General features: G+C 39.4%; 1 protein-coding gene across 6 annotated transcripts in view; it reads left to right on the forward strand.

The window, feature by feature from the left end:
- Positions 1 to 23,129, forward strand: part of LOC128011659 (neuron navigator 1) — a 131,956-nt gene that overhangs the window by 22,540 nt on the left and 86,287 nt on the right. For 4 of the 6 annotated variants that reach the window (XM_052594310.1, XM_052594307.1, XM_052594309.1 and 1 more), the window contains exon 4: positions 11,370 to 12,134. The exons of 1 other annotated variant lie outside the window; for it this stretch is intronic. In XM_052594310.1, the coding sequence (XP_052450270.1) occupies positions 11,370 to 12,134 (765 nt within the window). Of the gene's footprint in view, positions 1 to 10,999; positions 12,135 to 23,129 lie in introns of those variants that run through there. One more of the 6 variants, XM_052594312.1, reaches the window with a different exon arrangement.

The raw sequence follows: 23,129 nt of genomic DNA on the forward strand, positions 1-23,129 counted from the left end.
TCTAAGTGCCCTTTTGCCCATGGCGGTGGGTGCGTAGTGTTGTAGAGAGTGATGTTTTCCATTCACTACAGAGAGAGTGAATACAGCAGTCACAAAGACAGTCTGACACACTTTGCCCTAGTCTGACCCTCACTCAGACAGGCTTTATGCCAACAAGACCACCCCAACAGTAGATGGAGAGTTTAGCTATACGGACTCTTACACTTCAACTATTCAATGTAAAAGTCACAAAAAGGGTTTTACAGTCTGATGCAATAGAAGAACCTCTCAAAGCTCCAAAGACAATGTTGTTGCTTGAAAGTGATGCTTTTTCAAAGAACACCCTTGCAAAAATCCAGAACACCCCAACTCAACATGTATATCAATGATTCTTGATTCATGAGACTTTGCTAAACCTAATCTACTGTAAAGAACAACTGAAGAACCTTTATTTTGAAGTCATCTCAGTATGGTACGAAGGTTATATATCTGATGTGTTCATGTTCACAGTGTGTATGAACCCAAAGTTCATTTGGACTGCATATTTGAAGGTATATCACATAGAACGCATTGTAATTTTTGTGGAACACTTCACAAATTGAATTAGGTGTGCTATTGCTGAATTTGATTAAATGTCTGGTTTAACAGGCAGCTGTTGGTAATCTAGAGGTTTTTTAAAGAGAGACTCTAACAGACTAAATCAACAGTGTAGATTATGTGCATAATTTAGGGTACTTTAGGATTGTAAATAAATAAAAACAGCTGCTTAATAAATGTCCTGAAACTGTGATAAAAAAATGTTTAATTACTTGATAAGAAGATTCAGATAAACAGTATTTATTTGAAAATCTTTTGTAACATTATAAATGTTTTTACTGTCACTTTTGATCAATTTAATGTATCCTTGATGGATAAAAACTTAACATGAAGTTCCAGGACAGAAGAGAGGTCGACTAATGATCTGAGTGTATTGTATGCTTGTCTGTGTGTTGTGTGTGTGTGTATTAGCATTGAGCTATCTGAGAATGTGTGTGTATAAGTGTGTGCTGGTGATAAGTGATCTGTGAGTGTATTAGTGAGGAACCATCTGAGTGTGTGAGTTAGTGATGATGAGTGATCTGAGAGCGTAAGCGTTTTAGTAAGTGGGCTCATGGGTTTCATCGGGTTTGAGATCAGGTCCACCCCAGAGAATCAACAAAAGCCCATCTGCAGACTGAATTACACTTTTCCCATTTCAACATCTGCTGGCTGCCTTCATCTCAGATGAACACACACGAATGTACACCGACATATTACATTGCCTCATCTTTCACACACAGAGACATCACGTCTCTACCAGCGTAGGGAGAGACAGCAGTTATTTATGACTACCATGTGTTAACACCCTGCACAAGCAGATGAGATAATCACAATGAAACATCACAACACAGTCAAGAACTGCACTGAACATCTGCCTTGATTCTCTCAGCTTCATCAAACCTGAAGTTTTTGTGTTTTCTGTTCCACTAGTGTCTGTCTTATCATAATCTCACCTCCTTATAGTAGCCATCATGTTGAGGACATGACATACTATGTTAGTCTATTTGAATCTATAAAGCTATAGAGTCCCATTTAGCAATTTTTTCCAAAGCTAAAGCTTAAAACACACACACACACACACACACACACACACACACACACACACACACACACACACACTGTTACTGTGGCTATTACTGATGTATTTAATGTTGTAGAAAAAAAAAAACATGAAAATATCTTGAAAATATCCATTCACTTTGGGATGATGGAACTAGAAATGCTAAATTGTTCCAGTTTTTTTTTTTTTTTTTTTTTGTATTGTATAAGAGCGGGCAATATCGAAACATGGTTATGTTCAGAACTAGCAGGCCAGGTTTTTAAACAAAAAACTAAACAATTTAGCTGCAAAAAGCATGTTCCGTTATTTTTATTTTTTTTTGACCTTTCAAAAGTAGAAGTTAATAGCATATTAATAGCATATGTTTTTGCAAGAAAGAAAAAAAAGTATTATTTACTATTACATATAAATTATTACACTGTAAATTCACTGTATGATTTAATATTTGTTATATATTTTTCTTCAAAAATGTTTCAAAATGTTTAAACAATAACACAATAGTGTCGACACAATCTTTTCATTGAACTTAATTTTAAATGTGCTTAGCACAGCTAGCTAATTATTGATGTTTCAGGTGTAATAAAAAAAACTAGTTTGGAAACTATTTTTAACAGCAAATCTCATACACTAGCATATAACAGTCTATATTCTGACACATACAATATCATACACATACTAGTAAATAGTATGCATACTATGCAAAGAATGACATTTTTGGTATGAATAGTTTACTGTATCTCACAATTATGTGCACTCAACATGACCTTCAATTTCCAGTATGATGACTGAACCCAAAGGTCACATCCTGTTATGTGACAACAATGTACAGTAGCATGATACAAACTGAGCAAAAATATAAAATTTGGTGCAGAGGCATATATATATATATATATATATATATATATATATATATATATATATATATATATATATATACACACACACACACACACACACACAGTATATACTGTATATTTGTTGTCATTCTATATCTTTTAATGACGTCTTAATAAGATGATATTTAAATGATTAGTTTTAGTTTCTGTAGTTTTTATTAATGCAATGCAATATAATCATGATTGAGAGATGAACAAAAAAAAAAATTCCTCAGAAGTCTGATGGATCATAATTGATACTCACATTTTAACATTGTTATTTTTTTTAAATAACAAATGGATTATCAAGTAATATACTTAACAAAAGAATGCAAGGTTGTGGTGCTGATGTTCGATTTCATCTTCTATAATATTACAAATGCAAAATCCATTTTGCACATTTGATTTTATGTGAGTCTATAAGCATGACCATATAGTCACACATTGTGTGACCCGTCTCTATGAAGTGTAATCCCTTTGTTCAGGAGCAGATTAAATGCTTATGGCAGCTTTTATTAATGCTTCCAGGACAGAAGACCAAAAGCTGCCAGATCCGGTTTATGGCAATTAATTGGGAAAAAACCTTTAGCATTTATGCTTAGAGGTTTTTGACAGATTGCAGAGATCAAGGCAGAATTATTATTTAGCATATGGCGAGGAGAGGGAGGCAAAACTGACCCGCTGGCTTTAAGGCAAATCGCAAATCAACATTTGCCTATTTTTCAATTTGGCTCTCCAGATCTGACTTCTCCAGCATTCACGTTTTGTCTGCTGAATTTGAGGATCAGCAGTCAAGTAGAATGCATGTGAACTGAAATCAACCATAAAGGTGGATTGCTTCACAGTCACACATACTGTACGTAGTGATGAACTTATGCCAGCAAAGCCTATTAGCACGTTTATCCAGAAGCATCCAAAATCAGATTGAAGGATATCATCCCTTGTTGCTTGTTAATCATTTGTTTTGGCACACAGATCACTCACTGTTTTAATGCATGTTTTTCTTCCTAAAGAGTAGTTTTGAACCCATTTCAAAGCTAAGATGCTATTTGAAAAGGTCATGGACTGCTTGTACAAAGAAAAAGAAACATTAATTTCTTAAAATAGAATCATAATGTTTCTAGTGGGTGAGACGTGAGACTGGGCATTGAAAAACAGGTGCTCTTGGGAACCTTTTACCTCAGGAAAAAGCCACTATAAATGCTAATTGCCCTGATGCCAGGGGGGGCAGTAGCCTCATGCTCAAATTGCTCAATGCTGTGCAGTAGCCTCATGCTCAATTTGACATGGACACTTGTCACGCTAGCTAGGGTTTTGTGTTTTATGAAAAAAAAAAAAAAAAAAAATATATATATATATATATATATATATATATATATATAAGAACAGATCAATGAAATGTTCTTTGAGGATCTAACATGGTTCTTCTATGACATCACTGTGAAAACCCTTTAAAATAAATTATTTTTTTTAAGAGTGTAGAGTGTTGAGGGTGGTTGCCAGAGTGTTGTTTTCTAAATAATGTTTTTTTTTTTGTTGTTTATTTATTTATTTGTTTGTTTGTTTTATCATTATGTTGGCTATAGGGTGTTGTGGATTCCAGGATGTGGTTACTAAAGTGCTATTTTGTGTCTAGGGTGTTCTGGTATCAAAGCATTGCTTTGTGCAGTGTTATTTTAGTATTATTTATTTACTATTATAATATGTATTTATGTTTTGAATCAGCCATTTTTTTTAGTTTTTAGTTTTAATTTCAATTTGTTTACATCACTTTTTTGTGCATTTGCCATTTTTATTTGTTTTTGTTTAATATTTCAGCATAAACCTTTTTTTTATTTGTTACAATACAAAATTTGCTTAATAAATTAAACTAAATTAAACAAAAACAAAAGGTCTAAGAAATGAGCAATAAATCTAAAATATAATTACAAAGAAACAAGTAACACTGAATTAAACATAGAAATTAAGCAGAAAGAATGATATAGTATTTTCTTGTAAAACACACTCCAATAATCTTTATGTTATGTTTTTTTTTATTATTATTCTTCTGGGTGGGTCACTCTGTACTGAATACTTATTTTTGCTTCATACTTCCTTTCACTGGCCTGCAGGAACAAAGACATTTCAACCCAGACCTCTTATAGATCATTAATGCTTTTAAATTGCACCAAGTCTGATAACAAGAATTCTGCCATCGTTTTAAATCATTCACTAGTAATCACAGCGGTAATTTGTTAAAAGGGTCCATGAGGAAACGTTATATCAGGATGATCAGATAAAAACGCCAAAGTGATGCTTCCTAGTCTTACAAAATATGGCTAAACAAACACAACAAAAAGAGAGATAGAGATTGTTCACTAGGACTGGAAATTCCCTCTGTTTGCTTCAGTGATAGATATGATTAGCCATTAACATCACTTCCATTTTACATAAAGGCTTTTGTAATAATCCGTAATATACTTATTTACATATAAGTCTACAATTATATGATTTTATTGCAGCTGTCTTAAGAAGAATTGTCTTCATATCTTGGAATGGGAACTGGTTTGTGGCTAAGAACATTGCCTGACAGCCTTCAGGAGTGTAATTTTGAATTCAGTAGAACATCGTAGTTTATTTGAAAACAGATAGCAGACCCATGGTATGATCAGTTAACACTTTACTCTTCTGAGTTGGAGAGTGGAGAGAAATGGTGCTATTTCCTATCATAGTCATCTCTTATAGACATGAAATGATGTGAGGGAGTAGTAGTACGTATAGGGTGTTAAAGGGATTCTCCTCACTGACATACGACTGCATGACAACACAGGTGTAGGTAGTGCAATAGAAGCCATGAATCTATGGTCCAGGTTTAGTATGGCTTGTAAAAAGCTAGTCTCTGGTCTCTGTGGCTTTGTTTGGAAAGCTTGGCCCTTGGACTGAGTCATACTCGGGTGTGGTGTAGTTTAGCCATTAGAATTTTTCCTTTTTGAGAACGGTTTAACAACTGAGAAACTGTAAACAAATTTATTCAACTGAGTGTTAAGGAAATACTGTAGCTAAATGAAATGAAAGCATTATCACCTCATAAAGAATTGTTTTTGTTTCCTTATGATATTGCTTCCATGTGTTGTGAGCTTTACACTTACAGCAATGGTAACAATGATAGCTACTTTAATTATGAAATAAACTTTATGAAATGAATCTGTAAAGCTTCTAGTGCAGTCTTGTGCTGGAAATTTGTTTTTTGGAGCAGGAATATTTATTTCCTCTTCAGGAACTCGAGCTGCATCAAAGCGCTACAGGGAATGCGTCTAGCGTGAGTGACTCTGAATATCGTGTGTAATCAGTCCAATGGAAGAGCGTGACGGCACGGGTGGGGTGAGGTAAGCGACCAGGAAGGTATAAAAGCACGTGCCGCGCAGCTGGCATCAGCTTCGAGTAAAAGCAAGTGCCGGCAGGGGTGCTGGGGGTACGGCCTCGAGATGCAACATCTAGTCCCTCGAGGAACTAGGGTTACATACGTAAAAGCACCTGCCGTGCAGCTGGCGACAGCTTCGCGTCTTCAGCCAGCGCTCTGTGTGTGAAAGTCCTCAGTTTGTCTTGTGAGTCTTATTTACTGTTGTCTGTCCAGTAGAGCTCCAAAACATGTCTAAGAGCAAGGCGAAAATAAAGCATCCGCCAGATCCGGGGCCCAATCTCTGGAGTTGGAAGCACGCTCTGCAGTTCCTACCACCCAGGGAGAGGGATCGACACTCCGCCTCTCTTTTCTCCGAGGAGGTCAATGTGGAGTCTGTCGATAGGGATTCGCTACCCCATTGGCCACAGTACAATGAGCTCTTAGAGGTGGTTACTTGCGCGGTGGCCAAGTTAAACACCAGGCTCTGGTTATGAAACAAGAAGTGAAAACCCTATAAGAGAAGGAGGCCATTGAGGTGGTCCCTCCTCAAGACAGGGAGTCCGGGTTCTACAGCCGGTATGTCACAGTTCCAAAGAAGGATGGGGGGTTGCGTCCGATCATAGATCTGCAGGTCTTAAATCGATCAATTATGAGACTGTTCAAAAGGCTCACGATCACGCATGTTGTAGCTCAGATCAGGTCCGAGGACTGGTTTGTCACAATAGATCTCAAAGATGCACACTTATCCACATATCCATCCTTCCACAACACAGCAAGTTTCTGAGGTTCGCTTCCGGGGGCGAAGCTCACCAATATTGAGTACTTCCCTTCGGCCTTGCACTCTCACCCCGCACATTCACAAAGTGTGTAGATGCGGCTCTGATTCCTCTGCACATGCAGGGCATCTGCATTCTCAACTATATCGACGATTGGTTGATTTTAGCTCAGTCAGAGCAGGTTGCGGCTCGGCATCGAGATGTCGTTCTCGCACATATGGGGGAGCTTGGTTTGAGAATTAATGCAAAGAAGAGTGCACTGAAGCACTTCCTCCCAGACCTAAGGGGTCACCATGTGTTGGTGTGCACTGACAACACATCGGTGGTCTCTTTTATCAGTCACCAGGGAGGTCTGCGTTCGTGCCCCTTGTAGAAGCTGGCACACCAGATCCTTGTGTGGTCCCAGGGCTAACTCCTCTCATTAAGAGCAGTATATATTCCTGGGAAACTAAATATGGGAGCAGACATACTGTCGAGGCAGGGGCCAAGGCCCGGGGAATGGTAACTTCATGCTGAGGTGGTGAAGCAAATATGGAGGATTTTTGGCAGAGCTCAAGTATATCTCTTTGCGACTCAAGACACATCACAATGTCCCCTTTGGTTCTCTCTAGTTCATCCAGCTCCTCTGGGACTGGACCCTATGGTACAGACCTGGCCGCGGCTTTGTCTGTACGCCTTTCCCTCCTATTGCTCTGCTCCCGGGAGTTCTGGCGAGAGTACGCTGGGACAGGGTCCGTCTGTTGTTAGTAACCTTGTTCTGGCCGGGCCGAGTATGGTTTGCAGATCTGGTCTCGCTCCTCGACGGCTCTATACCAATACCGCAGGGCACGATAATTCACCCTCGCCCGGAGTTATGGAAACTGGGAGTGTGGCCCCTGAGGTCGCCAGCATGACCCAGCTAACTGCCCAGTTGGTACAGTTCTGGAGTTTCTACAAGCCAGGGTCTCTGAAGGGTTGACCCACTCCATGCTGAAGGTTAATGTGGCGGCCATTGCGGCCTACCATGTCCCTCTCGATGGTCAGTCTTTGGGAAGACACCCCTTAGTTACACGTTTCTTCCGCGGTGCGCTGAGGCTGAGACATCCAGTACGGTCCCGTATTCCCCCATGGGACTTGTTTGTGGTGTTAGAGGCTCTTTGCAAATCTCCATTCGATCCTTTTCAAGATATCTCAGATATCTGACCCTTAAAACCACCTTTCTGTTGTCTATTACCTCTCTGAGTAAAGTAGGAGATTTACAGGCCCTCTCAGTGGCCCCTACCTATCTTGATTTTGCACCTGGCATGACCAAAACATTCATATATCCTCGAGCGGGATATGTTCCTAAGGTTCCCTCTATCACACCACAACCTGTAGTGCTGCATACATCCACAGAGCTGCCCTGTGGAGAAAAAAGAACCAATTGCTTGTATGCTATGGTCCCACCAAGAGGGGCTTTCCTGCTTCGAAGCAGACTATTAGTCGTTGGGTAGTTGAGACTATCAACACCACCTATGAGTCCTCTGGTCTTCCCCCGCTGTCGGGAGCCAAGGCTCACTCTACATGGGGTATGGCGACCTCCCAAGGCCTTTCTAGCAGGTGTGTCCATGCTGGACATCTACAATGTTGCAGGGTTTTCCACGCCTTCCATAGCGCTTCGACCCAGCTCGAGTTCCTGTAGAGGAATGTCTCTAGGTTATGTATGTAACCCTAGTTCCTCGAGGGAACTAGATGTTGCATCTTGAGGCCGTACCCCCAGCACCCCTGCCGGCACTTGCTTTTACTCGAATCTGATGCCAGCTGCGCGGCACATGCTTTTATAGCTTCCTGGTCGCTAACGTCACCCTGCCCGTGACGTCATGCTCTTCCATTGGACTGATTACACACGATATTCAGAGTTGCTCACGCTAGACCCATTCCCCGTAGAGCTTCGACGCAGAGTCTCATTCCCTCGAACTAGGGTTACATACGTAACAAAGGTTCGTCAACATGGAATTCCAAAACTTTTTCTGTAAATATTTTATAAACTTATAAATAAATTGAAGAAGTATTATAAATAATATTTTAACTGCTAATTTTAATATATCTAATGATAATATATGTTTTATTATTAATTGAATTTGCCTTTTTTTGTGGTCTACAGATTCATATCACTCCTTCCACTCAAAATAATTTGTTACATGTTAGACAAGATACTTTTTGTATGGTAGTCTCTTCAGAAACTTATCAAAATGACAAATGGGACGAATAATTGCACTCTGAATATTTGACTCAGGCTACATTTCAAGTAACTCTGAAGTTTGTCCAGCTATTTTGCAATGGTGTCTGGGTCATCAGCACCAGACAGTCGGCTCAGTGTTGAAGTCCCATGAGCGAGAGACGAGGTGGCTGCCTGTAGTGAATTTTACATGAGTGGAGCTATCCTGAGTCAATGTTCAAAACAAAGTGCTGTTTATAAGCAAGGGCTCCCCCATGAACAGATCCAGCTCTGTGCACTATAACTTCCACTTTATGTCTGGTGTGACATTAATGTGTCTACTGGGAGGAACTTTGGACTAGCCTGCTGGTTTAGATCTGTTTGCTTCCTTGTATAAAGGCTGATATTAGAAATATGAAGAGAGGTTAACACATTTGATGTAAAATCTTTGTGAAATTTTTCCTGAACTGTTTGCAAGATGGACTTAAAAGATGCTTCAAATCATGTGTTGCTAGTTTTGATGAAAAGAAAATAACCTCTTACTAAAGCCATATTTAGAGACCAAAGTATAATTGTAGTGGGCTTTTTGAGTAAGCAACTACACAATACATTGCAACTGCATAGCAATATGTTAAAACCATCCAGACCATTTTTGTAGACATTTCTTCAGAAAATATGGTGGAAAAGTAGTTTTTTTTTTTTTTTTGTAAATGCTTTGGTGGTCTTCAGTAAGGTCTTGGAAACAAGTTTTCATAAAAATAACTGACTGAGCAGTGGTATGCAAATTAGACATTTTGAATTCTGCTCATAACAGTTCAACAGTGTTTTCATTTAAAGCTATTTGCTGCATTTTAATGTTTCCTTTAGCCATCTGGATTTCCGCCAAAATCTGCAGAGATATTTCCAGAACTTTCATAGACAGTTGGTTCAACGATTTTCTTATCGACTCTGTTCAGTACTGGGTTTTAAGTTGCCATCAGGAATTAGTGCATCAAGTGCATGATGGGAAGTAACTGAAGTATTAACACCAGCATATTAATGGATAAGTATGCACCACCATGAAAGCATGTACTCTAGTTGGGCCTTTTGATTCAATGACAGACAAATGTTGAGACATATTTGAGTTTATCTTAATAAAGCGCAATAGTAGTGCCTTAAAATCTACTAATAATGCAGAAAGAGTACTAAGTTGAGTTGTTCCTCTTAATCCTGATTTATCAACAGTGTGTCCTTGAGCTAAGACTTTGTAAGAGGTCAGTTATTTCCACTTGGATAGTCTGTTTGGTAGAGCTTGGCCTTATTGAGTTGAAATGACAGAACTAAGTAGAGCACTCTCAAAATGGATTCCAACAAGCCTAGATCCCTTTTGGCTTCAGAGGAAGGAAATGTGTGCAGTCTTGTGTGCATCGTTTTGTTGTGACATCCCCTTTCCAAAGCTGGTGAAAAATTAGGTCCATCCTCTGACAGAATGGAGGTTGTTGCTTCCAAAGCTCAATCTTTTCTTCTTGAGGGTAATTCAGTGTGGCACATCAGAATCAAGGCCTAATTGTCTGTACATTTGTCAGAGCCTGGAGTGTAATGTAGCCCACCAGTGGCTGTCCTGGCAAACTTGGTTCCCCTGGTAAGATATGACTAAAGAATAGGGGAAAAAATTACTTTTCATTTCACACTGGAAGGTCTTATCAAATTTAGTTATGTAAATGGTGATTTCTGACACATTGTGCAACTTAATGCTTCAAGTCAAATCCATTAGAAACAGTTTAGGATCCATTTTGACAATGAACAGCAATTCCCAAAGCTTCTAAAAAGTATCCTAAAGTCATTTAGGTTAAATTTTTTAATTGAATACAAGTCTGACAGCATGATGTTACTGTTGATTATATCCTAGCAGTGAAAACATTATTGGTTTTATGATAACAGAGCATTTTAATAAACCAAAGCAGAGGAAGAATGCTGGCAGACAACTGTTTAAAAAGACACTGTAATTTATCATAGGTCCCCTATACTGTAACACTTGTGCAGGGATCCGTGTAGCATCTTTAGAGTGGGTGTGTTGGAGAGAGAAAGAGGAAAAGAGATAGAGCCAGAAGAGTAGGGGGAGGAGGGTGTGTGTGGTTGAATGAGCGCCGGGGAGCAAGGGGAGGGGCTGTTCCTGCGTCTGTCTTCTCTGTCATTCTGCTGCTGCACAGCAAAGCTGCGAGACACTCTGCTGAAGAGAGGAGAGAGGAGAGAGAAAGAAAGAGAGCGAGAAAAAAATGAGTGAATGGCTAGCACTAGAGCAGCTGCAGCTGAGGCAGTCTAACTGAGAGTAGCCAGATGCTGGATTTACATGCTAAAGACACCAGACATACGGATTACCTCTTCAATACAGGATCTAGCGACTGGTCTTTCTGCATGTGTAATTGGAGAGATAGTTCTCTCTGTGATAAGGATTTGTCAGCAAGTGACAGAGCTTGCAGACTTTGCAGACCTTGCACCTTGTCTCTTCTTTTGCTTGATTGTAAAACCAATTGACTCACTAATGCTTTTACATGGTTTCATGCAGGAGGAATGCTTGGGGGTAGCCCAAGAGGACAAGGAGTAGATCTCGAGACTGAAACTGACAAAACGTCCAAAGCCAAGACCCCCCAGGGCCAGGCAGGAGCCAACGGAGTTGGGGGCATGGCTGCAAAAAGGGGCAAGTCAGGGCTCCCACAGGCTACTCCTCGTGCTGAGCTAAAGGTCTACAGAGCGGGAAACTCAGAGGGTCGTCTTCCAGTACCTAGTAACCTGCGCAAGCAAAAGTCCTTGACCAATTTATGCGTGCTTACGGATGCCGAGAAGAAGATGCACCTGTACCAGCCCAAGTGGTCGGATGACATGGAAAAGCCAGGGTCAGGTCAGAACAAGTCCGACAAGCTCAAAGATGCAGGAGGGGGTACAGGAAAGGGTATTCCACTTTCCAAGAACCTTTCCAAATCAGAGCATTCACTGTTTCAGGGAAAACCAAAACCCTTTATCCCACCTTCCAAACTGGACAAACCCAGTCGGATACCAAAGAGTCCTTACGCTGAGGTCAAACCCATCAGCAAGGCTCAAGAGCTGGCAGATGACAGCAAGTCAGATGATGAGATCTTGTCCAGCAAGGCTAAAGCTAATGGTAAGAAAACTTTAAGTGGTACCTCAGGGGCAGCCACCCCAGGAGGGGGCAGAGGGGGCAAAGATGCACCAGAACCAGAGGAAGGGGACAAGACCTTCCTAAAAGTGGACCCTGAACTGGTTGTAACAGTACTTGGGGACCTGGAGCAGCTTCTCTTCAGTCAGATGTTGGGTAAGTAATAACAAGTTCCACTAATCCATTTGCAATGCCGGAGAATGAGCAATGCTGCCTGGCTTACAAATTCAGCATCACTTCCGTAGCTCAACCCAGCCCTGCTCTTGCTTAGCAACCACCTCTCTTTGTATTTCCTATTCATCCTGAGCTGCTCACATAACTATGCACACTTTATTCATATATCTATTCTTTGCTTGAAGCTTCTTCTGCATGTTTATGATTATGAGTGTTGATTTATTTGAAACACTGCATGGTTTCATTGAACAATCGGCGCATCCCTTTTTGTTTACATTGCAAGCTCATGTCTTGCATCTGTGCACGTATTGGGTGAGACCAGTCTGTGCTCAAATCAGGGGGAAGGGGGTTGTTCCAGGGTTGTTTTTGCCTCACTATTGTAGCAGAGTTGACACACTGCCCTAATCTCCAGAATATAACACCATATGCAGAGTTCATACTGCACAATTTTAGTTTTCAAATTTTCTGAATCTGAAGCAAACCGGTGCTCGTTCAAGCGAGTGACAGTCCCACAGTGTGAATTATCAAAGTGATTCTGAGAGAATCACAAATGTGTCACCAATGCCTGTGAAATATTTGGCATGCTAAATATCTGGACCTGAGTGCGATGTGAACCGGCAATTACCAGTGTGAAGACAACAGTGATCCGATGATTTAGATCACATCATGCAGTGTGAACACGGCATTAGATGTTTTGGATGGCTAGAATGATGTGCTCATGTTTTTTTAGATATTTTACCAGTTCTACATTAATGATGTGTCTCAGTTCAGCATGCATTATTGTAGATAACATAAACAAGCTCACAATAGAAACAGTAAAATAAATTATGCTTGATGCAGTAGCAGGAACTTAAAAATAAACATCGCTGGGTTGAATTGTTTTCAAGTCATGGTGGGCAACATATTTAGCCTTGCCGCTGGTGCCATTGATCTCTGGGGCAGTTGACAGATGGTCCCCATGTCTCTTCCTCTCTCCCTTTCCCTCTCCCTCTTTCTGTTACCGGGGGACTTCAAAAGAGAATAATAGGGGTGTCACACTCTTTGAGAAGGTCAGTGACTAAGAAAGAGACGGCACAGACACATGAACATTTTGTGTTTTGTTTTTATTTAAGAATACATGAAGAGTGCGGTGACTTATTAGATATTTACCTTTGTGATACAGGATTGGTCAACTATGCTCCCATGCATGGTACTTTAATGCATATTTAACATAGTAATTGATGATTTGAGCATGATTAGCTATTAACAATCTCTCAACAATCTGCCACTGAACAATAGCCTAGCTAGCAGTGCAGTATATTGCTTTTTAATGTTAAGGTGACCAGAGAGATGGGCTGTGAAGTGAATCATTTGAGTTGAGATATGAGAAAATGGAATTCAGTCTGTTAGCTAGCTATACTCATTTCCTCTCCTTCCCTGGAGCTTATTTTGACCTTGCCGTGTGGCACCTGCTGAGAAGTGGGGGTGGGCGGAATATAAAAAAAAAAAAACGTCTTATATTGTACGAATGATCTGGATTCTTTTCAACCTCTTTACCACCGTGTATTACTGTTGATTCCTTTAGCTTGTGCTGCCCATCGGGGTAAACTGTGCAGACAAAGGTTTTCAAAGCTTTCCTCCAGGGTTTGAAACACTGTGTTATTATGCATGTGTGACTGAATGCAATTGGGCTGCTTGTCCCCTTTCCTCTGCTTTTGACCCCACAACACAAACACAATTACACAAGACTCTGTTTCTTCAGTCAGTGCTGTCTTGACACTGGTTCCTGTGAGTGAGTGTTCCATGAATTTAACATACTGCCCAATGCAAAATGTTTGTTCTTTCTGTTTTACTTTTGATATTTTTACCATTTGAATGATAACTATAATCAGAAATGAGACTTGAAATAATAGACAGAAGGTTGTGGGGAATCAGTATAACTGGTAAGTCAAGCCATATCTATATAATTATACAAATTAGCTCTCTACTTGGTAATAAATAACATTAAAAAATACTTAGATGCTTTTGGTATCAGACAGCGACAGTTGAGAGCCACCAGGAGAGGGTTAAGAGAAACACTGCTAAGATCAGATGGAGAAGCCCAATGTGTCTTCTAAATACTTAAGGACAGATGCTTCTTACTTGTGTTGATAAGAGCTTTACCAAACCAAATATCCAATCACATGCACTAAAACTCCTTTTAAATAAATAAAACCACAGCTTTAAGGATTAGTTAAGCATGAAGATAATGACAATTAAAGTGCCAAATTCAGTAATGTTTGTAGTTTAGTTTAAAATAGTGCAGTGAAAAGTTACTGATATCTCTTTCTTTCTTTGTGATGAATGAAATCAAGCCCAACCTTCTATTATTTTGCATTGAATATTCATTTTATTTTGGAAAAATGTATTAATTGTTTTTTTTTTTTTTTTTAACTCTTGTTATTAATTTTTAATCCACACTATATACAGTAGGAACAGCCATTAACTTTTTTTTGACAACTGGTGCTCAGTGTCTTATTCTGCTGTCGAAGGGTGTGTCTCTGAGAGCCTCCTTACCAGAGGCACTTTACTGCTATCTTCATCATCATCATTTCCATGTCTGGATTGAGCTTTGAGCTTGCTGGTTGGTCTGGGTTAGCAGTGCAATAGATGCACTGGACATGATTTCTGCTGACAGTTCAGAATTCAGGGTGAGGTTACTGTGGTTGAATTGGTCTACAAAAAAGAAAAGTAGAATGTGGTGATAACGATACGACAATACACTTATCTCAAATTTACATTAATACTGCAGTAAATACAATCCATTTCCTGGGGAATAAGGCCTAATGACCTTGAAGCATTTTGTAAGGTCATGGCACAGGATTTCCTTATTTGCTGTATTTGATTATTGTTGGGTTATGCAAGACAAATGTGTGTGTCGCATTAAATTGCTTGTAGAATTGAGCATCGGGCAGTTAGAGAAATGATAATGTGCAGGAAATGGTTTTATAAATTCAAGCAGCTCCTTTTAAACGGAAACCATCACTAAAATGCAGTGTATATTATGTTTGCCAGGAAGCCAGGAAATTGTTGCAAGGGTTAAAGTCAGCCTGATTGACATCTCAGCATGCTGCAGGTCTTCTCTTCACAGCTTGCATGATTTCATTTCAAACAGGTCTGGTTGTATAAGAGCAGCTCTCAAGGGAAACACAAACACACATACTGTATAAAGGCATACATACAGCCATGCATACATTCACATTTTGAATTGATGAAGTGTATTTTATTTGCAGTGTCCGGCCATCATTAGTTCTTTTTTTCCCAAACCTAATGACCTGCCTACATAGGCAGCAGTTTAAGGCATCTTAGTCACATGTCCAACACAAAATTTACAAAAGGTAGGCAGCATAATTATACCTTCAAGGTACTGTTTTAGTAGAATTATAATGTAACATCACATTTATACTCAAGGAAGAAGGCAGTACTAACATTGTAACCAGTGTTGCAAAAAGCTCAGTATATACTGTGTGTATACACAGATGAAATTATAATAAAGACGGATTTGAATTTCTATAACTGATGAAAATTTTTAACTTTTACACAAAATGTATACCATTTAAAATGTGTAAGATATTATCTTATTCACATGGTTCATCACAACTGTATGATGTTCAAAATCTGCTGCTTATGAAGATTCATTTCAGCATGCATCCTCAGGAGATAACTGTTTATATAGACAGGTCACTAGATTTGGAACAGCAGGTGAATCATAGATTGTATAATGAAAAATGCAAAAAAAATAAAAATAATAATAATAACAATAATAATAAATAAATAAATAATACTAAATAAATAAATTCAGATTTTCTTAAAATCTGATTGGATTTTATGCATTAGAATTAGCTTTAACGTCTGTCCACCAAAATGTGAATCTGATGACTAAATGGTACATAATAACAAAACGCAGTGAAAACAGGAATTGAAAGAGGAACTGCAAATAAAGATCAAGTTTTGGTTTATACACCTCTGTTAACATGGAAACATGCACAACCCTGTTTCCATTATGTGTGCACTGAGACCATGACTTGTGTGCAGTTTTGACGGCCAAAAGATTTGTAATGTGATTACTGTCATGACCAACATCTCCATGCCTTGGCATGCAGTGTGTGACTAATTCAATCTAAGTCCTAATCGAATTTCTGCATGTCTGCAAAACAGAATAGTGGAAGGAACACGCTCATTTATGCAAGCATGTAACATGGAAATAATGTCAATTTATCTCTTAAAACATCCAGAAATATTACAAAATGTATATTGTTTATGTCCTTATGCCTGTAGTTTCAGCCTGTTAAGCACAATTTTAATCGTCAACAAACATGTGCTTGAAAGCAGCCCTATATTTAAGCATGTTGTAAAATAACTCTCAAAGAGCAATACTTTCCAGTGTATTTCCATGTAAAATGGCCAACTCTTGGATGCATGCTCATATTTATTTTTATGTCAGTTACGTGAGAGCTGCTTTGTGGGTCTTCCTCAAATGTCCAGTTTTTGAAGTCAAGTGGTGGTTTATGCGCAGTAGCGGCACAGTTGTGTTTTTGAAAGCCATAATTGCTTTGCGGTTGAGATGGCCTTAACCGTCATGGGGAAATAATTGTGTAAGCTTTTCTCAGTTTTATGTGAGGACATATCTTGGGTTCGCTTGTATGAATAAAGGGCAAGAAATCAACTCTTTTACCAATAGTCACTAGTGGTTACTAACATTGCTCTTGTATAATTGATAAGAAACAGGCAATGTTAATTATTAATGTACTAAATGCCACTGTGCTTGTAGATAATAGGTAATCTACTCAACTATAGCATTCAAACAAACTCTGTTCTGCTTTGTCACATTGCCAATGATACCCAGGGCTAATTATCTCCTCAAATTGTCAGGTTTTGTTAAAAAGGAATTACTTAAACATTAGCTGCCAATGTATGAAACTGGATGTTCACTAGGGTCTGAAAGTTGCAGAAGAGCAAGTCAGTTGAAACTCCATTATGAATGATCACATCCAGTGGTCTAGAGTAAACACTTAAGCGCTGAGAGAATGAGATTTGTTGGTCTATGCCACAGATGTGTTGTTTGTCACTAGCAATAAAACGACATCTTTACACAAGCCATTATAAATTCAAACATCCCAGTGCCTCTTGATTCTCCATTAACAGTGAGCAAAATGGTAGCATCAAACACATCAGAGTCTAGGTTCGAATTAGTACAAAATGCAAGGTTGGCCAGATTCAGACCGGGTTCGCCTCAGAGACTTTATTTGAATTGTCACAGACATCTAAATACATGCATTAGCATGTCAGTTGATGCTTAAAGTTGTTTTCCGATTATAAAGTTCCAGGCCTGTTTAATCAATGGCCTGATAAGGAAATGTAAGTATTATGATGTTCTTTTTGTTTCTTATTTTATCTCTTTAAAAAGATTCTTGTGAGTCTGATGATTAATTTGAGATGGTGAAAATCCAGCCAGATTGTGCATCTTTTAATCAAAGAATATTTTAGATTCTGAAGATTTGCTTGAAGTACCCGTCGACGAATATTTGTGCATACATTCATTCAGTGGCAGCAGCTTTGTCCAGATTTATTCTCATCCCAAAAAATGTTTTGACATCATGCCGTCTCTACCAGGGTAAAATGAGTTACTGCTGTTTTTAGAATCTTTAGGTGGTTTCCTTTTTAAAACATCAAGTTGATGATCTTGCCTAGCATTGGATAGAATTAAAGGATTGCATAAATTAAATTAAATATGTGAATGACTCAAACTGACTCAACTTACCCCAATGGTTGGCTCATCTTACCCCAGGTCTGATTTTTTTTGAGACAGCAGAACAACAGTATTTAACTTATTTGAAAGTTTTTTTCTTTCCAAAATGCACATCATAAAGTTTGAATTTGTATGATTTTTGACTCATCAAATAAGTGTTAAAAAGTGGCCTGTCTTATGTTCTTTCTACGTACGGTAGGAGAATTTTAGGGGTTCCTTAAAATAATGAAGAATAATGAGTAACTAGTAATAAAATGACTTTGTTGTGTCCTCTCGGTTGAATATAACTATGTGTGCTATCCTTAGCAGATTTCAGACTGGCCAAATCTCTTCATCTTTGCATTGAGAAGAAGACTGGAGACCCTTGTTAAAAGCAAACATTTTGCCCCAAAGCAGGAAGAAGCAGTTGATCTCAAGTTCCCTCCACACATGGTCTCCAGTTCCACAGCTGGTCTCTATGACCCTCCATGTGATGGAGGTGATAGGATCACTCTGGCTTGAGGTCAGTTCAGAGTTGTGCTGTTTTTGTTTATCACACAGCATTGCACCACATCTTGCCTCCTTGAGCTTCAGAAGACATTGAGCAACATTTGTGCTCAATCTTTGGCAAGAAAACATTGTTCCACATGGACCTTTTTTCCAACTCTCTCTCTCTGTTGACAACAACAGCTGGGTGGACCTCCTCAGCTCCTAAGGGTCTTGCCAGAGATGCAGCTGTGATGTTGGAGGCTTCTCTGCTCCAGTCAGATTTTAAACCCTGCAGTTGTCTGGGCATCACTCCCAGTTCACACCTCCCTGCCCTTGGACATGCAGGGATTCCTCACCAAACTTGAATGCTTCTGGTCAGTTTTGAGTGGTGTGGAATAAGCTTTTCCTTGGGGAAAATAGAAAAAACTTGATTTAAGGTCAATTCCACTTCTTCTACTGAGCAGGGAGATGTTTTAACATAACCAGAACTTTTTCATAAATAAACTATGCATTTAATGATTTTACAACTTTTTCTTTCCAGTTTGTTTCTATATAACCTAAAACAATTTTAGCTTGTATTGAACCTGAAATATTCCTTTTAGTTTGACCATTTGATGACAGCTTTTTCTGACAGCAACAATAGATATTGTAAAAAGATTCTTGCAGTCCTCAGAGAGCTCTCTGACCTGAAACAAGTTTAGAATGGGAATTTCCCTTTGTCATGAATAGGAAGTCATCTTCTTCAAGGTGACAATAAAAAGGTTTTATTTTTGTTAGGAGCCTAGACTTTGTGTCCAGAAGGGTGGATATAGTATTGAGTCTAACTTTATTATATTTAAGTATCCATAAAATTTTCCATCCTTGGTGTTTTGAGAAATCCCTTCGTGTTGCTTTCTTTGCTTAATACCTCTGAATTTAAAATCAGATTTGTCATGGCAGTAGGTCTATTTCATTGGCAACACTTTCTAAGCCGTTCTCATTCAGTTTGGCCTTTTGCGTGATTTTGCGAAACAGTTTTCTTCTGAAAAAGTGTCATGGGATTGCAACATGAGTGATGCAAGATAAGGAAGTCTTATAATACTTTCGGGAAACAACACCAGCATGATTAGACCAGTGCATCACTGCTTTCTTTCCTCTCTGTAGTTATTCCCCAAGGATATTATTGTGATTTTTGTGCGGATATTCCAATCCGTCTTCTCATTTCCTGCAGTGTGTCTTCTACCATTTGGCCAAAGCGTCGGCAGGACACTGTATTGTTATTTAAGAGTCCCTTCATTCACCAGATGCAGCATGCTTGCATGTGTATCTGTCTTCCTGTTTTCAAGTTTGCGAGGTCACCACTCTGTTTCTAAGTACAGAGACTTGAGTAGAGGAGGAGAACTGAAAAACACACACATAAGGTAAACTGGAAATAAAACAAACTTGTGGTGGAGAAGCTGGAAACTATACCATTTCCCCTAAACCACAAATGAATCTGAAATGGATTATTGCTCAGAGTAATTTAAGAGCATTGCAGTGTGTTGCTAGTAAAATATCAGCCAGCTTGTCAAAGTAGCGATAAATGTTTCTCTGGCTCAATGCTACACCATTAAACTCCATTAACAGCCCTTTGGGATTCATTTGGCCTTATTTCACCTGTTATTAACAACCTGTCACCCAGTATACCCTAATTAACCAATTAAACATCATCTGTTCCTCGGCTCTGGTAATAAAACATGGAAAATGAAAACATTAACTGATGGAAATTGATCATCATTTGGAAAGACCGATGGATCCAGCAAGAGCTCCATGCTGTGATTGGTTTAGTACACTTTCCACACAAGACCTCTTAGAAGAGTGGCCTGTATCTGCCAAAAAAATCTTCTCAGAGCTTTCAGCACTCTATGACATCCTTTTACTTTGTCCATTTTGCTTCTTGCTCTTAACAGCATTTTCAGAAATGCAGAAGATGGTTCCAGTAAGCATCTGTCTTCACCCTATTAGCTTCTTTATTGACAGGCTATGCTTCAGTTGCTAATTAGGAAGACATTGCCTGTCTTTTAAGCATGTGGCAGTGTCAGATTCAGATGGTGCTCTAAGTTGGTAGTGCATTTTAGAGATGAAAACACTTCACAATCTAGTGTGTGGATGTTGTAATATTAGGTTAGACTCTCTGCATCAACATCTTGGAAGTTCTGAAGACCCCATAATCTCTAACTGTGATTCACTCTCTTTGACTCTCCTCTCCTTGGGAGACTGAGGTCCAAGAATTTGGAGCAGATCCAGAAGATTTGGTTATTAGGGTTAGCATGCATGAGTTACTACTTTTCATTAAATCTGGGATCTCATTTAACTGACCCTTTGTGTGAGGTCGTCCTCAATGTTTTCTGAGCGGGGCCCGTTGTCCAAATTTTGGAAACCACAACTAGCTATCCACTGGGCAGTGATCTATTGCATGACCCAGATCTTTTCCAATAGAGACTATGAAATGATAGTTAAAGAACTAGAGCCTCATAAATCCCAATTTTACGCTAACTGTAATTATGGGATTACTGTTAATCTTCCATCCTGTGATAGAGGGTCATTTTTAAACCCTATTAAATGAGGTGTGACTACAACAATCCAAGCATTTGACAAGTCCTTTATGTGGGTTTAGTGTTTGCCATTAGAATGCAAAACACTTTACAGCCTTTGTTTTATTGTGTTCTCTTTTGAGCTAAATATACTGTAGAGTCCTCCCATTCCTTTAGAAGCTTCCATTCTCCCAGTCCCTTGTCGTCGCAATATATTACTGTAACACGCTAACTAAGCTACTGTTGGTTCTCTGCTCGTCGGCCTGATTCCAATTTTTCTTTTAAAGCATGTACCATTAGAATTCTCCCAGTGTCTCTGCTTTTCCACGGTCAGTCCTGAATCAACTTGTATACTCCTGAATAGTCTGAGAAAAGACAATGGCTGTATTGCTGGTAGTGGCTGCTTTCAACTCTTTCTTTCACAAGTAGATGAGGGTGTAAAGAGGGGGAGGCAGGTGTACTGCAGTCCCCCCCAGCTGCATTTAACCAGCTAGCCTTGATTCATTAGCTTTCCCCCCGGGAATGTACTTGCGATGGGGGGTGAAATTTGCATCCCTAATTTCCTCATTCCCTCGCCCCGGCTGCAGCTGGGTCCTCTGGGCCCGGGCCGATTTGGAAAACAGGAAGTCTGATGGCCTTGGACCTTTCCATCAATCTCACCCCTGTAGTGGGGAGGCTTTAATTACCATAAACGAGAGTTGTGCTTAACAACCGCGTGGAATCGATTAGATGCAGCGGAGGGATTGGAGAGGACCCCCACCTTCTACACCGGCTGATGTCTTTTGTTTCAGGATGTAGTGTGTTATACATCCCTGTTTTGGATTCAAGAGCAGACATTTGCATCAGGAAGAGCACCAGCCAAAGCTGGCGAGCAATGCTTAATAATTATTTAATGCTCTTCAGTCTGCGCTTTACGTCATATAACTACAAATCAGAGGTGGTTGCATGACTGAAAATGGACAAAAAAAAGATTTAAACAGAGGTTTTCATTCAGCTTCCAACGACACACACAGAGAATGTTACAGAAAACCCATGTAACCGAACTTTCATAGCATTGAGATTAGTGTTGTGTGAAATGAGGTGAAGTCCCGTGAGTTGTTTATTTTGAGAGTGACTAGAAGTTCCTCTGAGTGATTATTTTCTAATCCAGATTTTAAAGGAAACAACTTCCCTTGCCTTTTCTGAGAAAACGCCTTTAATTGAGTCATAACAGTTCTGCTTATTATAGTCTAATAAACAATGGAAAAGCTAAGCCCCTCCCCACCCCCCCCACAGTGTTTTCTGGTGCTAGTTGTTTGCCCTGCTGGCACATTCATCAGGATGAATGTAGAGAGGAACGGATTTAATTCATGAACAAATGAAATGAGCTGTCCTAGAGTGGTCGATTCAAGTGTGTCTAATATGATTTTAACTACTACTGCTCAGTGAATGAATGTGACTCTTGGGCATTTTGGATGGAGTGCCAATCTTTAATGCACTGATTCAGCCAACCATGTGTGCCATCTAGCGTAGGGTATCAGACATAATACCTAAGCAATACTGTGTGTCTGAACAATCCTACAAATATACATCTGATTGATGTTTTCCATTGGTCAAAAAAAAGGCCTAGTTATTAATGCATTTTCTGAAAAATATGTGAGTTTTGTTAGCTTGTTTAATACTTGGCACTAGGATGCTATAACCCTTTAGAGGTTTGCCAAGGCATTGCTATGGGGTTCCTTTTCTGGTTGTTGTACTGTATGTGGTTGTTCATGTTTTTGGGGTGATTGCTATGCAGTTGTTATGGTGTTTTGTTGGTTTGCTAAAGTACTGCTACATGGTTTTTAGAGTATTCTGGGTGATTGCCAGGCCAGTGGTGTTCAGGGTGGTTGCTAGGGTGTCGCTAACTTGTTTAAGTGGTTGCTAAGTGGCTTTTAGTATGTTTAGGGTAGTTGCCAGGGTGTTGCTATGCAGTAACTGTGGTGATATGTTGGTTGATTTGGCTTTACTACATGGTTGTTAGAGTGGTGGAAGGTCAGTGGTGTTCAGGGTGATGGCTAGGGTGTTGCTGAAGTTTTCCAGTGGTTGCTAAATCTCTGTTAGTATGTTCAGGGTGGTTTCCAGGGTTTTGCTATATAGATGCTAAGGTGTTGTGGTGATTGCTATGGTGTTGACAGTCTCGGGGTGGTATCTAGGGCATTGCTAAGGTGC

This window comes from Carassius gibelio, chromosome B23 (assembly GCF_023724105.1).
Source record: "Carassius gibelio isolate Cgi1373 ecotype wild population from Czech Republic chromosome B23, carGib1.2-hapl.c, whole genome shotgun sequence".
NCBI lineage: Eukaryota > Metazoa > Chordata > Actinopteri > Cypriniformes > Cyprinidae > Carassius > Carassius gibelio.